General features: G+C 52.9%; 1 protein-coding gene across 1 annotated transcript in view; it reads left to right on the forward strand.

The window, feature by feature from the left end:
* The window catches only part of LOC142852178 (voltage-dependent P/Q-type calcium channel subunit alpha-1A), a 273,933-nt gene that overhangs the window by 38,780 nt on the left and 218,426 nt on the right, over positions 1–16,727 (forward strand). Inside the window, exon 2 of the mRNA XM_075976692.1 lies at positions 5,688–5,987. Within this exon, the coding sequence (XP_075832807.1) occupies positions 5,688–5,987 (300 nt within the window). The remainder of the gene's footprint in view (positions 1–5,687; positions 5,988–16,727) is intronic.

Raw genomic sequence — 16,727 nt, forward strand, 5'->3', positions numbered from 1 at the left:
TGAGGAAAATGTTGGAGAGACTTGTTTTGCCTGGAAATAAGGAAGTGGTTAGAAAGGGGTGAGGGGATAAAAAAGGAAATGGGGCAATGGCTCATATCTAAGAGGCGAGGCAGGAGGATTGCTGAAAGTTCAAGGCAACCCTAGACTACAGTGAATTCACTATGTAGACCAGACAGACTTCTAACTCACAGAGATCTTCCTTCTGCCTCCAAAGGCTGGGATTAAAGGTGTGGGCCCCCACACCCAGCTGGCTTTATCACACCTCCAAAGACCCTGAGGATTAATACTGGCGGGTACCCAGCCAGAATAGCAGAGACCAAATGCCTTTGGCCTGACCCCTTCTTGCAGCACAACATGGCTGGCTTTGCTGGTTAATTGTGTTAGTAGGCAGGGGAATGCAATCTGGGCTCATCTCATGGGAGCATTCATTTCAGGGCTCTGTTCAGTCACACAAGAGCCACAGACTGCCACCACCTGACAGACAGATCCCAGCTGAAAACCAACGGTTGGGGCTTCTGGCCACCTGCTCGTCCAGCTAGGGGCAACTGACAGTCCAAGTCTTTCTCCCTGGTCAGCAGTGGTCACTGATGTTGTCAAAGGCCCAGAAACGACCTACAGTAGCCATTGAGATTCTGCGAGAAATTCATCCCTTTAGTTTAAAGAATGCTTTCATCTATGCAAAACCAATATCTGGTGATAATGTACCCAGAGCCCATCACTTTTTTTTTTTTGAGACAGAATTTCTCTGTAGCCCTGACTGTTCTGGAACTCACTCTGTAGACCAGGCTGGCCTTGAACTCACAGAGATCCACCTGTGTCTGCCTCCTAGTGCTGGAATTAAAGACGCGTGCTACCACATCTGGCCCTCGATGAATATTTTTAACACAAGGCTGGAATGTGACTGAGTTGGCAGGACACTTTCTCTGTATGTATGTATGGGACTCTGGGTCCCACCCCAAGAACTGGGCTTGGTAGCACACACTCGTAATCTTGGCACTCAGGAGGTAGAGTCAGGAGGATCAGAACGTAAGGTCATTCTTGACTAGCTACACAGTGAGTTTAAGGCCAGCTTGGATACATGAGGCCTGGTCTCAGTAAACAAACAAACAAACAATAAGTAAATAAATAAGCCAAGAAATTGAAGAAGCCAAGCGTGTTTACCTCATGGCTGTAACTCCCACTGTGGAGGGCTGAGGCAGGACAGTTAAAGACAGTCTGGGCTACATGAGATCTCGACTGAAATAAAAAAGAGCATTTTTATTTTATTTTTAGCTTCTTAAATAATGTGCATGTATGACGCATGTGCATAGGTGTGTGTGTGTGCGTGTGTGTGTGTGTGTGCGTGTGTGTGACGTGGTACACACATGGAGGCCAGGGAAAAATTTGTGGGGCAGCTTCTTTCCTCCGTCGTTATGTGGCAGACTTCAGGGATCTGACTCAAGCAATCATATCAGGTTTACAGAGAAAGTGCCATTACCTACAGAGCCATGTCACTAGCCCCCAAATCTGCAAAATAAACACCTTTGTACAATTGTCATCCATAGAGAGATGCCTCTTAAAGATCCCTTCAGGTCGGTCACCCCTTTACCATCAATGTGGGGACCACTTCAACCTCCCAAATGACAGAGCTTTGATTTGAACTTTATAGAGTAGAAATTATACATGGGAGCTGGAGAGATGGCTCAGCAGTTTAGAGCACTGGCTGCTCTTCCAGAAAACCTGGGTTCAATTCCCAGCACCCACACGGCAGCTCAAAACTGTCTGTAACTCCAGCTCCAGGCTTCTGGCACCCTCACACAGACATACATGCAGGCAAAACACCAATAGGCATAAAACAAAAATAAATTGTCCATCTATGATCTATATATTATCCATGACTGGACTGACTAGATGGCTTAACGGGGGGCGCTGTTTGCTGTTGAGCCTGACAACTCGATTCTGTTTTCTTCTGACTGCCACACATGCATCTGGGCAGGTGCGTGTCCCCACACAGACAGCATCCTGGGCATGTCTGTGGACATGTGTCCTCTTTCTTCTTAGACACACAGAGAATGGCTCAGCAGGGAAAGGCGCTTGCTGTGAGAGCCTGATGACCCAGTTCTATCCCTGGCACCCATGGAAAGGTGGGAGGAGAGAACCAATGTCACGAAATTCTCCTCTAACCCCCCCCCCATGCGAGCCGTGCCGTTCGTGCCCACACATTCTAACAATAACAGTAATGATAAGAAACACAGATCCCGGAGCGTTCCACTGCTCACGGTCAGCTCAGATGTTTAGCCCTGGTAGACATATTCCATTTTTCTGAAATGCGTATCGGATGGTCCTCTGTGCAGCATGGTGTCTAGGGGTTTGAGACTCACGGCAGTGGCTTAGATGAGGTTTTCAGTCTTTCTCAGCCTCAGTGTTTACAAGCGAATGGGGCTGCTGGACTGGGGAGCTGGCTCTGCTGGTGACTTCCTGGCCTCTCAAGCATGAGGACCTGAGTTGATTCCCCAAAACCTGTGTAGAAAGTAGGGAGTGGTGCCACATCCCCAGGGATGGGGAGGCGGGGCTGTATCAAATTCTTTGCTGTGCTTTGCTTATGCACTGGTTTTTGAGGCAGGATTTGACACTGTCTCCCAGATTAGCCTAGAACTCACCCTGCAGCCCAGACTGTCAGCCATTGAACTTACAGCAACCCTCCTGCCTCTGCCTCTTGAATTCTCGAGTGACAGGTGTGTACCACCACATCTGGCTTGTTTTGACAAATTAAAAAAAAAATCTTAAAAGTGCCCCTCCAAAGGCACAGAATTAAGAATTTATATACAGAGATTTTATTGTTCTAGAATATCCCAAATGAACTCAAATACTAATGTCCGTGTGGGCCAAGCAGGCTTTAACTAGCCGAAGACTTGCCTGTCTCTACCCTTTTCATAATCAGCTTTTCAGTCTACAGACACTTAGCAAAGTTCATGATAAATCCCATCCTCCTGCCTCAGCCTCAGTGCTAGGATGATAAGCCTGCACATATCAAACATGCCCCTTTATAATTAAAAATGGTATTTTTAATTGTGTGTGGCTGTACATTTGCGGAGGTCAGAGTATAACCTGGGGAGCTGGTTTTCTCTTTCCTCCATGTGGGTCCCGGGTATTCAGTTCACGTCTTCAGGCTTGGTGGAGCCATTTTGCTCTTCCCTGAAATCAACTCCTTCTTTTAGAACTTTTAAAATTTCATTTCATGGGCAGGGGCGTTTTGCCTGAATGTGTGTGCATGTACCATGTGCCTTCCTGGTGCCCAAGGAGGCCAAAAGAGAGCATTGGATCCCCTGGAACTGGAGTTACAGCTGGTTGTAAGCCACCATGTGGGTGCTGGAAATGGTACAGGTCCTCTGGAGGAACAGCCTGTGCCCTATGTGCCGAGCCACCTCTCTAACTCCCAAAACTACTCCTTGGTACATCTGCTTTAGAAGACAGTCTCGCATCTCGTAATCCCGAAGATACTAATGATTAGAGACGGAAAGGCCACCTACACGTAGCCTCACTCCACAAGCAGGCATGCTCGCATGCATATGGTGTCCCAGGCAATGCTGTGCTGTGGCCCCATCTCCAAAGAACCCAGATGCCCACAGAGAAGAAAGTGGACATACTGTGGGCTGATCTCTCCACAGAGTAGTACGCAGCAAAGAAAACGTATCACCCACAGCTATGGATGACAGCAGGCCAGTTTAAAAGACGAAAAGATGACCCCAAGGAACCAGGTCCTGCAGAATGATGCTTATTATGGGGTCGAAGGGAGCCAAACCGCAGCTCCTGCTGAGGAAGGCGTGCTAAAGTCATAAAGCTAAAAGAATGATCAGGCAGTGGTTATAATGGAGCCAGCCCCCGTGTAGGCCTATGGTCTGGTTTCTGGGGCGCTGACACCCACAAAGGTGGCGATTTCTCAGCTTGTTCATTTGTATTTTATTGTATGTTTCTCTGTGTTTATGGAATTTCCAAATGGGGGGGAGGGACAGAGGGCAGGTGGGGGTGATCCAGGCGCCTGGTAGAGATGGGGCCATGCCAACGCCAGGCCAGCCGCCCTGTCTAGCATGCTAGGGCTCAGTTAGCGGTCTGCTCCTATGAGCTCACAGGTGCTCCTGCCAGGGTCTCCAGGGTGACCTAAACATCAGCTTGGAAGCCCCCCTGCGATCTGCAACCCTCCCAGAAGTGCTCTGAACCTTCCAGCTCGCAAAAATTGTCTTTTGCTCAACAGACCCTCATTTGCTCAGCGACGGCCACCCACACTAGTCCCTACACCAAGCCCTCTGCTCTTTAAGTTCTTCCTTCCAACTGGGCCCGCCTGGTTCTAGGCAGCAACAAGGGACCTGGGGTGGCAGGCAAGGTCCTCTGTGCAGGAGGATCTGTCCCGACTTCCCCCTGTGCCCAGCCGCGCCTGCTCCCGCGCCGGTGATTGGTTGCGCGCATAGCCGGGTGGGTCTTGCTCCAGGGCGCAGGGCCCAGGTCTAGCCCCGGAATCTGGCTGGGCAGCTCTCCCCTTGCACCTCTACTTTCAGCGGAACTGAGGGAGGGGGAAGAGGACGGGGAGAGAGGCGCTCGGGGGTGGGGATGCTGCCAGGCTCTGCCGCAGCCCGAGCCGCTGCCGAGCGGCGCACACCGCCCTCCCTCGCTCGTTCGCTCGCTCTCTCGCCTCCTTCCCCCCCCCCCTCCCCGTGGGGAATTTTCAAGACTGCGCTGCTGCAATTTCCCCCCGGCCGAGGCTGTGCCGCGCCTGGCTGCGCGCACACACGCTTCCGCGCGCAGAGGAGCCGGCGGCTGCTGAATCAGGAGGAAAACAGATCGGCTTTTTTCAAAGCCGGGGACCAGCGGCTCCCTGACGCCTCCGAGCCCCGCCGCGCCCCTGCGCCCCGCTCCTCCGCCCCCCCGCTCTCCAACCGGGTTGGATTTGGGGGAGGGGCTGCAGCGTTTTTAGGAATTTTCTATTCTTTCCAGGTCTAGGAAAGTCAGCAAAACAGACGGACAGATCCTTCTCTGCCACCCTCCTCCCGTAGCAAAGACCTGGTTTTGGCTTTTTTTTAAAATTATTTAATTTTCTTCTTCTTTTTCAAATGGGCCGAGCCCACGCCTTTAGCAAGATGCCAAGCTGACCCGGACCTCCGAGGAATCTGAAGCTTATCGCTGCGTCCCAGGGAGGGGGGGACGTCCTTCGCTTAGACTTCGCGTTTTAAAGGGGGTGTGCATTGGAGCGTTGCTTTAAAAAAATCTTTTTACACTATATATTTTTTAACTGATTTTTTTTTTAACTGAAAAATTTTTTTTCCTCTCCGGAGTGGGTGGCCGGGGATCGCCTGGATCGCGTCCCCGGTTATTTTTGCCGCGCCCCTCCCCCGCGCCCCGCCCCCGCGCCCTCCCCCGCACCCCTCCTCCCGCCCGGGGTCACCGCCTCTGCCGGCATGTCCCGAGCCGCGCTCCCCGGCTCGGCCGGGCCGTCCCGCTCGTGAGCCCCCGAGCCGAGGCCGGGCGCCGCCGCCCGATGGGCTGGGCCGTGGAGCGTCTCCGCAGTCGCAGGTGCAGCCGCCGTCCCCACAGCCCGGCCAGCCTGAGAAGCGGCGGCGGTGGTGGTGGTGGTGGTGGCGGTGGCCGTGGCTTCCGCAGCGCTCGCCGCAGCAACAGCAGCCGCCGCGTAACCCGAGGCCCTTTGCTCTTTGCAGAATGGCCCGCTTTGGAGACGAGATGCCGGGCCGCTACGGCGCAGGCGGAGGAGGCTCAGGGCCGGCCGCCGGGGTGGTCGTGGGCGCCGCGGGCGGCCGAGGAGCCGGGGGCAGCCGGCAGGGCGGGCAGCCCGGAGCGCAGAGGATGTACAAGCAGTCGATGGCGCAGAGAGCGCGGACCATGGCCCTCTACAACCCAATCCCCGTCCGCCAGAACTGCCTCACGGTCAACCGCTCCCTGTTCCTCTTCAGTGAAGACAACGTGGTGAGAAAATACGCCAAAAAGATCACGGAATGGCCATATCCTTTGCCCCAGCCCGGGCGGCTGCGCCTCCCCTCCTCCTCTCCACCTCCTCCTCTTCTCTTTCTCCACCTCTTCCTCCTCTTCCTCCTCCACCCTCTGCGGGACTGAGAGAGAGACCTGGGGGCTGTGGGAGCTGGGGGTCTCCTCGGCGGCTAGGGGCTGGAGATGAGGGCCCCGGAGCTGTGCGAAGCAGTCTCCCGGCCTGCTGGGATGCAGCTGCAGAGCGAGCCTGCGAGTACTTAGGAGGCTCGGGACTCTGGGGAGTGAGTGGTTCCTTGCAAAGACTGAAGGTCTGGGTCTTGGGTCGCGCAGGGACACTGATGGGGGGCTCTTCAGATGGGGTCTGATTTCTTCCGCTGGAGCCCTAGTTGGGCCAGTGCCTGGACGCTTTAGGGCCCACACGTGGGCCCTCCTCAAATCCTATAGAAAAGGTCCTCGGCCTCTCCATCCTGGTGTTTTACCTAAGGTGGGAGCCTCAGGCCTAGGGCATGGGACACCATGTGGCTTGGTGGTGGAGTCATCCCTGCCTCAGTGGCTCTGGGTGGGCCGCCAGCTGTATCTGGGGACTGTCCTGTTTCATGGTTTGGGGAACTGTTCCTCTGTCTCCGTGTATGCAAGTCCTGTTTCTTCCGTCACAGGTCAGAGCCCCTTCAGCGTTATCTTTTGGGGTCTAAAGAAACCTAGACCTATCCAGCCGGTGAGGCCCATGGCCTGGGAAGACCTGAGGTGGGTTGTTCCAGGATGAGAGAAGGCAGAAGGAAGGAGAGGAAGTGGGCCCGTTTGAAGGGCTGCTTGTGGGCTTGGTGGGGTTTAGCTTCTCACACCCTGGGGAGCCGGGAGGGAACACCAGGAGGATCAGTCTCCATATAGGCATCTTGGACAGGTAGCCCCCCCCCCCGACGAAAGACCAGAGGAAAAAGGCAAAGAGCCCTTTTTCCTCTGCTGAGGAGTGATTTCACACACACGGTGCCCCGAATTTCTTGAAGTCCTCCTTTGCTGCCCGTAAACCTCGCATCTGGGAAGACACAGGCAGGCGCGGGTGGATAGAGTCGAGGTTTCTCTGTCATCTAAGCATGACCCAGATTCCCGGTGTGGGGGGGGGACACACCCTGCTCCCCAGGCTGGCTGGTCACCCCGCCATGCCCAAATGTACCTCTTTTCAGGCTCCAATTCCTTGAGGGCCAAAATGACACGGGCTGGGCAGATCTCATGAGTTTGCCAGGGGTCGCTAGCTCTTGGGTAATGGGTGGGGCCAGTCTGTCTCAGCTAGGACCGGGCCCTTTGGGCTCTGGGAGTCCCTGCTCAAAGAGCAGGATGGGTGCGTTCTCTTCTAGGGGCTCCAGATGGTTGGTTCCTGGGGCTGTGAAATTACACCGGGGGAGCATGAGGTTTTGGAGCAAGTGGCTTCTGTGGAGGCTGGTGAAAATTAAGATCTGTGTAGTGGAAGGCTTCTTTCTGAGGGGTGTCTCCCTAACCATAATGCTGTTGGTGCTTAAGGTAGGTGCCAGAATTTTGCTCCCTGAACTCCTCCTTGCCAAGGTTGGTCAGTGTGTCCTCCCAAACACTTCTAGCCCAGTAAAATGCTTAGAGGACATGTGACTTTAGTACCCAGACTGGAATCAGTAGCTGGGGCTTAGAGGACACCAGAGGATGAGAACAGGCCTTTGGACGTTCTAGGGACTGTCTGGGGAGCGACCACCGTACTGTTAAATGACTTTTCCCCTTCTGAAGTCTTCCAAGAGGAAGCAGAGGAGTTGGGGAGCCCTTCTGCTGTCCTCAGCTCACCCCATCCATCCCGGATGCTGCAGCTCTGAGAGCTGTCATAGCTGAGCTGAGCTTCGGGCATCCCGAGAGCACCCTAGCCTTGTCTCTTGGCTAGCCCAGGCCTCACTCCCTCTGGGGAGCTTTGGGATGAGTGTGTGCAGTTTCCCGCCCTCTCTGCAGCGCTTCTGTTCCCTTTCTGGTCTGAAGAATTATACAGCCCCACTCCGGAAGGGGGCGCTTCCCATCCCAGGCCTAGCCAGCCTCCAAGCCAGGTCATCATGCAAGGAGCTGCTTCCGGGAGGGGTGGGAGGGAGGGACGGAAGACCCGAGGCTGTTCCATCAAGAAATTCAGGCTGGTGGCAGGAGATAAAATAGATTTGCCTGGGAGTCAAGGCACTGCACAAAATACTGACTTAAAAAAAATCCAAATACTATTGGAATTGAAAAAATAAGCAATTAAGCAATTTCTCTAAACTTAAAAAATGTTTCAGCGGTTCAGGGTCTTAGGTAGTTCAGGATAGCCTCAAACTCACTATGTGGTTGAGTATTAGGTGAGGCACCACACCCTGTTTTATGCTGTGGTGGGGATGGAACCATGGGCCGCACACATGCTGGGCAAACACTTTAGCAGCTGAAATACATCTAGAAGTTTTTGGAATAAAATCTAAGATGCATACAGGCAAGCACAAGGTTGGAACTGGCTCCCTTGATGGCTGCTCAGGCCAAAGGACCTCTCTCCTCCCATTCCTGGCCACACCCCAGCAAGATCAGCTGACCTACCTGGCTTCTAACCTCCTTGTGAGCCTCATGCAAATGAGATTGGAGCTGTATTCTTTTGTGCCTGGCTTCTCTGTGTCTTTGAGATGTTTTGGCATCTAGAATGTTACTGCGTGGTGGCCTCACGGATGTTGATCCTAGAGCCCTTAGGGGCGTTCTCTGCTATGGAATTTCCCCCTCTGAGCTCGTCTTCAAGTGGACCAGCCCATGACTTTTTGATGTGTGGAGCCCAATTTAGAAATCTGTTTCCTGGGGGTCTTGGGGCAACATGAAAAGTGTCTTTGCTGTCTGTGGAGGGGAGGGTTTACAGGGCTGTAGAGTTGACTGCCACAGGAGACTTCCTTCCACCTGCCAGGTCCTGTGTGGCTAACTGCTCGAGGGTGGAGCCTTGCTTTCTCTCCACCCTGGGACAGTTTGCCACCTCAGTCCCATCCTTCTGTCTCCCAGCAGCTCAGACTGGAGGCCAATCACAAGAAGTAAGAGTTGTCTTTGCATCCAGGTCAGAAACTCCAAGGAAGTTCTGTAATCTGCCCTGTTCGCTCAACAAGCTGCCCTAAGTGCACACGCCTTCACCCTCGGTCCCACTCACTGTAGGTCTGACTGGAGCGTAGAGAAGAGGGGCCTCATGGCCTCCGCAGAACTAGGATCTGTTGACTCTGGAAGGGGCATCTTAGCCTTCCTAGAGCGTCCTCTCATGATGCCACCTGCTCCACCAAATGTCAGTGTCATCGTCCTGGTCCCCTTATGCTCGTGCCTCCTCTGCACTGGCTGTGAAATTCTGACTCTGCCAGTGCTGGGCCTGGCCTGTGTGCAGATGCATCTGCCCTCATCATAGAAACTCAGAGACCCTGCAGTCACCGTGGTGTCAGGGGCCTGTGGGCACTGGCAGGCTCCCCTCCGAACTGAGAAGTGTGGTGAGACCGCCCCTCCCCCCAGAGATGTAACGGCACATGTTCAGACGCTTGGCCTGACCTGAAACATTCTGGACAGTTCTGTTGAGATGGAGGGATGTCCTGAGTCATAGAGTTTCTCTATCTGCTACATCTACTTGTCAGGAGTTCCCAGAGGAGCACCCTGGGAAGTAGGAGTTAACCTGGCCTTGCCCCTGGGTACCTCCACAAAGCTGTGATCCCTCATCCACAGTTTCCAAATCCAAACATCTCAGAACGCCAAGAAAGATCTGCCCATCCGGAGGCAAAGCCAAACAGGCTCAGGGTTTATAGTGGCCTTTTGAGGTGCTCATGCGTGCTAAGCGTGGGCTCTGTCAGTGAACCCGAAGCCCCAGCTCCTGTGCAGCCCATTTGGCAAGAGTCAGGACAGGTTTTGAAGAAGAAAAAGCAGGGTGTTTAGTGAGCTCCCCACCCCACCAGGAATACTGCAGAGACGGCGCCGGGGCGCCGGGGACGCCTGACTTAGCTATGGTGTTCAGCTTACAATTTGCTGTCTTAACCAGAGAATGGAGAAGGGGCACGTAAGCGATAGGTACCATATTCGGAGTTGTGGTCTATCCTGGGCTAGCAGCGTATGGTCTGTTGACAGTTTGTGTTACCAGGCAGTTGAATAAACAGTAGTGCCAGGTGGACATACTGAGGGGCAGCAGAATTGGTCGGGTGATGTCAGTTTATGGTTTAGTGTTTCTTTGGTTGTGGTTCCACCATAAGCCAAGGAGTATCGGTCTGGTAGTGGTGTGGGTCTCGTGCTCATAGAGTTCATTTCATTAAGATGATAGTTCTTGTCTGGCCCTAGGATGTGGGTGAGGACTCCGCCTTTCCACCCTGAGCACTCCTGTGCCAGAGAAGTCTTACTCTATAGCCTATGTTGATCTCAAACTCATGGCCCTGATATCTCAGTCTTCAGAGCGCTAGGATTGTATCCAGTGTGCTTCTGGGGAACTGCTAGCTGCCAGCTAGGGGCTTGGGGTCTCCAGATCATCCTGACACACCCTGTTGTCTTTTCCCTTCTACTTGGAAAACAGGTTTGAGGAGGTGTGGTCTCTTTGTAGCAGGCTTTGTCTTCCGTGTGTACTGCTAGATGAGTTTTGACAGGTGTGTGGGGCTGTGGAGCCAGCGCCCTACTTGACATAGGGAACAGCACCATCTCCCCAAAATATTCCCCGTTCCTCTTCTGAGTCAGCACCTCACGTCTCCCGTCTCTTGTGACCTGTGACCTCATCTCCATGCTGTAGTTTTTTCCTTTTCTAGAAGGTTCTAGAAATAGAATCATGCAGTAGCTTTTTTTTTCCCCTTCAGTGCTATGGATGGAACCAAGGTCTCCTGCATGGTAGCCAGAGCTCCGCCACTGAGCTACAGTCATAGCTCTTGATTATTTGAGACCAAGGCTCTTGATTTGCCTGCCTTCTTGATCCACTGCATACCATGGTTGGGAGGCAGACAGCAACACTGTGCCTTCGGAGGTGAGCTTCATGTAGGTCTGTAGTAGCCTGCGTGTCATTAGCTTATCCCCTCCCCAGCCACCGAATCCCCATCTCATTAGATAGCCCTGGCTGTCCTGAAAGTCACTATGTACAGCAGGCTGGCCTCAAACTCACAGAGATCTGCCTGCCTCGGTCTCCTGAGTGCTGAGATTAAAGCACCTCAGTTTTGTCTCTTTGACTTGCTAACCAGTACTCAGTGGCTGGGCTACAGTTTGTCCCAGGTCCCAGCCGAAGGACATTTGAGTGTCTCCAGGCTGGGCAATTATGAACAGAGCAGCTGTCAGTGCTGGTGTCTGGGTTTTACCGGGAGTGCTGGGGAGCTGTGTTTCATTTCTCTTTGGTAAATACACAGGGGTGGGATGGGTGGGTCTTCTGGTAGGAGCCGGCGTAACTTTGCCAGAGGTGAGGTGGCTAGACTGTCCTCCACAGTGGCCACAGGAGACTGTTCACTGTCTTCACTTGAACCTCAGGTCCTGAGCTCCAAGTCATGGGGAGCCTCAGGGTGAAAGGTGAGACACTGAGCATCATGGGAAAAAGTGGTAAAAGTGGCTGTGTTAAAGGTTGTACCAGTCTCTGTGCTCACACTAGAAAGGGTCCAAGCCAGACTGGGTGGCTCCTGTCTTCTTCGTTACAGTGGGGCTATGCTGATGTCACCTGACGTGTTTGTTGAGTAACTGCAAGAAGAATCAGTCCTCACTCAGAAGCTCTCCGATACCCCGTATGATTCGCCGTATGCTGACATTTCCATGTTTGGGGGTTTCAGGGCAGAGCACCTGGGGGCTGTGAATGGGGCTGGTAAGTGGTGCTTGGAGTTGAAAGCGGGGCCTGTGGAACCGGAAAACTGCCTTCAGAGCCTTGGGGGCTACCGCAGGTGCTTGAGGTGTGCACCCTCGTTTCCTGCTTCCCGCAGAATTGAATGTGCTTGTTCTGTGATGAAGCCCAGCTAGGAGGGTTTACCTGGCCCGCTCTCATACAGCCAGTGCATCTCCAAGAGTCAGCTCTGAGGAAGGGGCCGTGTGTCCTGCAGAGAACTGCGGGAGAAGAAACCCTTCAGGGGCTGGGGATGTGGCCCAGCTGGCAGAGTGCTTGACCATGCACAAGGCCCTGGGTTCCATCCCCAGCATTGCAGAAATTAGGGGTGGTGGTGCATACCTGTGATCCCAGCACCCAGGAGGTGGAGGCAGGAGGATCGTAAACTCACAGTTATCCTTGGCTACATAGCCAAGCTGAGGCCAGTCTGGGCTACATGAGACCCTGTCTCAGACAAACAAAAACTTCAGTAGACCAAAACAATAGCCAGAAAATTCTTCAGCATGTAGGTAGATCAGCCCCGAGTGTCAGACTCCTTGAGGCCACTCAGTCTCTGGTGTTGGGAACTCTGTTCCCACATTTTGGGTGGTGAAGGGACAGCTTCTGTTTGTGTCTTCAGAGGGTCTTGAGGATGGGGGGAGGGGCATGCAGAGAAAATGGTTGGCATGTCAAGAAAGTTCCAAAACCTAAAAGCAGAATTCCAGAGTCATTCTGTCTCTAGTGGGTTGTTTGGTTGTGTGGTTTTGTTTGTGTAGCTCAGGCTGGCCTTGAATTCCATATAAAGCTGAGGTTTGCTCTTGAACTTCTCCTGAAGGCTGAGATAATAGCCCAGGCGTCCATGCTCAGCTTCCTGGTATTGTGTTCCCAAGATGAGCCATTGTGGATTTGTTGGGCAGAATATTGCTGTTTTGAATATATCCCTCAAACATGGTGCATTTTTGGTTCTTTCTAGAAGCTTTCAGGGAAAGAGGAAAAAACTCATGTCTTTTTGGCCCACTTTTTGATTCCCATCGGTCTAAGAGAAAATTACTTCCCTTCCACTGCTCAGTCCCTCCCTCAGGGGTGACAGGGTGAGGGTTTGATCTGTGTAATTAGCTTCCTGGAGCCTCCCTCCCACCCCTTGTTCTGCCCTTCAGAACTGCTCAGGAGACTGCTCAGAATGAGACCAAGGGCTCGGGCCACTCTGTGGCCTACCCTGGGTGCACGCCGCACACCCACCAGAACACTGCTCAGATCTTGAGTTAGAATTTGGGAACTTTCTTGGTGCTTATGGACCAACTGTCTGGAGGATCATGAGTTCAAGGTCAGGCCGCGCCCTCAGTGAGACCTTATAACAGAAACCCAATCAAAACAAAAAGTGTGTTGTGTGCACCTGCCCAAATTCCCAGCTCTGTTTCCCCTGATTACCTAAGAGAGTGATGAGCTCAAGGAATATTCTTGGGGGGTAGGGCAAGATGGGAAGACAGTGTGAGCCGCCACCCCTAGTTGTTCTGGGTTTTTGAGATGTCCATTGGTTCTGAACAAATGAGGATATTGGTCTCTTCATTAATGCATTCTGAGTATTAATGTTTCTGGGTACTGGGAATTGAGCCCAAGACCTCACATCCTGTGGTGTGTGCGGTGTGTGTGCGTGTATGGTGTGTGTGAACGTGTGGTGCGCATGTGTGTGCATGTGGTGTGTGTGTGTGCGTGTGTGTGTGAGCGTGTGGTGTGTGTGTGCATATACATGCGTGTATGAGTGTGTACTTTGTGCATACAGATGCATGCGTACGCATGTGCGTGTGTGAGGTGTGTGTGCATGTGAGATGTGTGTGCGTGTGTGGTGTGTGTGAGCGTGTGGTGTGTGTGCATGTGTGTGTGCATATGTGCATACACATGCGTGTGTGTGGTGTGTTTGCATGTGGTGTATTCATATACACGTGTTGATGATGTAGCGGTAGACGCTAGGGGACAACCTTGGATGTTGTTCCTCAGGTGCTGTTCACCTTTTTGTGAGTCCGTCTCTTGGGTTCTCCAGTTAGGCTAGGGTGTAAGGCCTGTAAGCCCCAGGGAGCCACCCATCCCCACCTCCCTAACATCAGGATTAAACGCTACTGCCCCTGATTTTATGTGGATTGTGCAGCTATCGTTCACTGAAGGAGCCATCTCCCTGGTTCAGCTCTAGGGCCTTACAACTTCTAGGCTGGTGATTTGTTTGCTGGTTTCTACTGTTTACTGTTTGTTTACAGTCCCACTAAATTGCCTAAGCTAGCCTTGAACCTGTGATCCTCCTGCCTCAGCTTTCTGGGCACCCGGCCAGCAGATGTGAGCCTCCACATCCAGCTCACTGGTGGGCATTCATGCCCAACAGAAAGCACAGGACTTTATCCAGTGACCGCTAAGTGACAGAGGCACCTGTCCAGGTGACAGTGACCTCCCTCTGAAAAGCCAAGTCGCTTTGTGAGGAGGCCCGCTGCCTTCCGGAAGCTGCTGAGAGATAGCTGTGAGAGAGGCCATTGCCAGGAAGCAAGTGCTGACGTCAAGTTTGGTCATCTGGCTTCCATCAGGCAAGGCCTGGATTTTGTTCTGCATGGGTCTTTTACTTTTTGTTTCTTTATTTGTGTGTTTATTTAATGTGTGTGGAAGCCAGAAATCAACCTCCGGTGTAATTCCTCAGGCGCCGGCACATTGTTTAATGAGACAAGGTCTCTCATTGGCCCGGAGCTTTCTCAGTAGGACAGGCTGGGTGGCCAGCGAGCCCTGGGGACCTTCTGTTTCTACCAGCCTAGTGCTGGAGTGACCAGCACAGGCCACAACGCCTGGCTTTTTATGTGGGTTCTGGAGGCAGGCACTTTACCAACTGAGCCGTCTCTCAGACCCCCGCCCCTCACCTTTTCAGCCCAGTGCTGGGCGTGGAAATAGGGTCTCACCAATACTCGCCATGTGCTCTACCAGTGAGCAGCAGCACCAGCCCTCTTATTTAGATTTTATCTGGGAGGGGGAGGTCTTACTCTTCCTGCCCCAGTTTCTGAGTGCTGAGTCTTAAAAGTGTTTGGCGGTTGGGTCAGACCTGCCACGAGGCTGCGCCCACTTCCAGCCCCTGGAACCTAGGACAGGTCCAGCTCGGTCACCCTGCTGGTGATTGGCACTCACACCCCCAGGTGGTCTTTCCACTTTGGGCTGTGCATTTCATATGAATGAATGTATAAAGTGAGTATAAAACCAAGCTTTAGGGTGTGGTTCAGTGGTAGAGCTCTGGCTCCATGCAGGAGGCCCTGGCTTTCATCCTTAGCACCTCTCATTATTCCTAAATCAAGGGAGCAATGCTGGTACTAAACCTTGCTCCACAGGATTAGGCAGAGCCTGGCCAGCCAAGCTCTTGAAGCCTTCACCTGCACAGTTTTCTGTCCTTATAGACCTGGACATGGGAGGGGCCTTGGGGTTTGTACTTGCTGCTGTGAAGCCCCATTTAGAGGGGAACGGATTAGGAGGGAAGGGGCACAGAGAAAATAGGGTAGAGCCGAAACAAATGTGGGTGGGTCAGGCTGCAGACGCCACCCCATCCCTTACACCTGCTGCCTCAGGCTTCTTGTTTTCTCAGTGAGGGCAGGGCTCCTTTGTCCGAGGAACTGCAGAAGGAATAAAAGAGACGAAGGGGGTGTGGATGGTCTCCTTATACAAAGTAGAACCGCACAGTCTGAAGAGTGAGGTGGTATTAATTAATTGTGGTCTCTGCGTCTCTGGGGACTGGATACATGTTATTGCATTTGCTGATGCTACAGCCACGTTACTCATTTCATTTGGGGATGGTGGGAATGAATTCCAGAGCCTCACGCACTCCAGGTCAGGACTGCGCTACCGAGCCACACTCCTGAATAGAAGAACTAGCTTCTCCCTGTGGTCCACTCCCAGTCCCAAGCTCTCAAAAGCAGCTGGTCTTTTGACTTGCACTATTAACCGCCGTGTGGGTGCTGGGAACTGAATTTGGGTCTTGTGCAAGAGCAACAAGTGCTCTTAGTCACTGCGCCATCTCTCCGGCCTCTGCACTCTGTTTCTGAGCTTCACTTCTGGCTGTATATAGCTGCAGGTCTGTATGCTTTCTCTCTGCTCACATGCTCTGGGTGAGTTCCGCAGTTTATCCATCCTTGGTGATGTCCATTTGGGATATTTCCAGTCTGGTGTGACTCTATCTCGTTTGTTTGAGGGAGCAGTGCTAATGGGGGTACTTTCCAAGTCAGGGAATGAATGAGTTCAGGATGTTGTTTGAGTCTATGCATGGGCATCAAGTTTCGGCTAGAATCAGCTGAGCTGAGAGCTGCCAGCGTTTAGAGGACACCAGCCATCACATGGGCTGGTCTTCAGCAACCTCACAGTCCACCAGTGTTTCTTCTGCAAGACTGGATCATTCGGTCAGCCCCATGCCCACCTGCGGGTGTGGGAATCCATAGTTCGGGCCTTGGTAGTGACGATGGCTGCAGAGGAGTTTAGGGGCCGAGTCAAGTGGAGAACTTGAGGCCAGCAGTGACTCAGACCCCAACTCTGAAGGCCTCTGACTTTGTCTTCTGCTGTAAATGAGTGTGCAAACTAGAGTTCACACGCAGAAGCTTAATCCTCAGCACAAGATGGTTGAGAGGTGAGGTCTGTAAGGGATAATTCGGGTAAAGATGGAGGCATGGCTGAGCCGAAGAGCTCTGGCCTGGAATCCTCCAGTAGATTCTGACTGGGGCATAGCTCAGAGGTAGAGACCCTGCCTAAGATCTTTCTGCAAGAGTCTGTGGGTGAACTTAGTGGTAGAGTACCCCCGGACTAGGATCCCCAAATGAAGGGTTAGGGGCCTGGCTTCTGAGGGGAGTGATTGCTCTGGACTCATCAGATGAACAGGTCCTGAAAGTTCTGCCCTTGTGGATGGGTGAATGTTGTGGTTGGGGTAATGGGCTCCCAAACGGCAGGAGGATTCTCCTGCTGCTCCCCA

The sequence above is a fragment of the Microtus pennsylvanicus genome, chromosome 6, assembly GCF_037038515.1.
Source record: "Microtus pennsylvanicus isolate mMicPen1 chromosome 6, mMicPen1.hap1, whole genome shotgun sequence".
NCBI lineage: Eukaryota > Metazoa > Chordata > Mammalia > Rodentia > Cricetidae > Microtus > Microtus pennsylvanicus.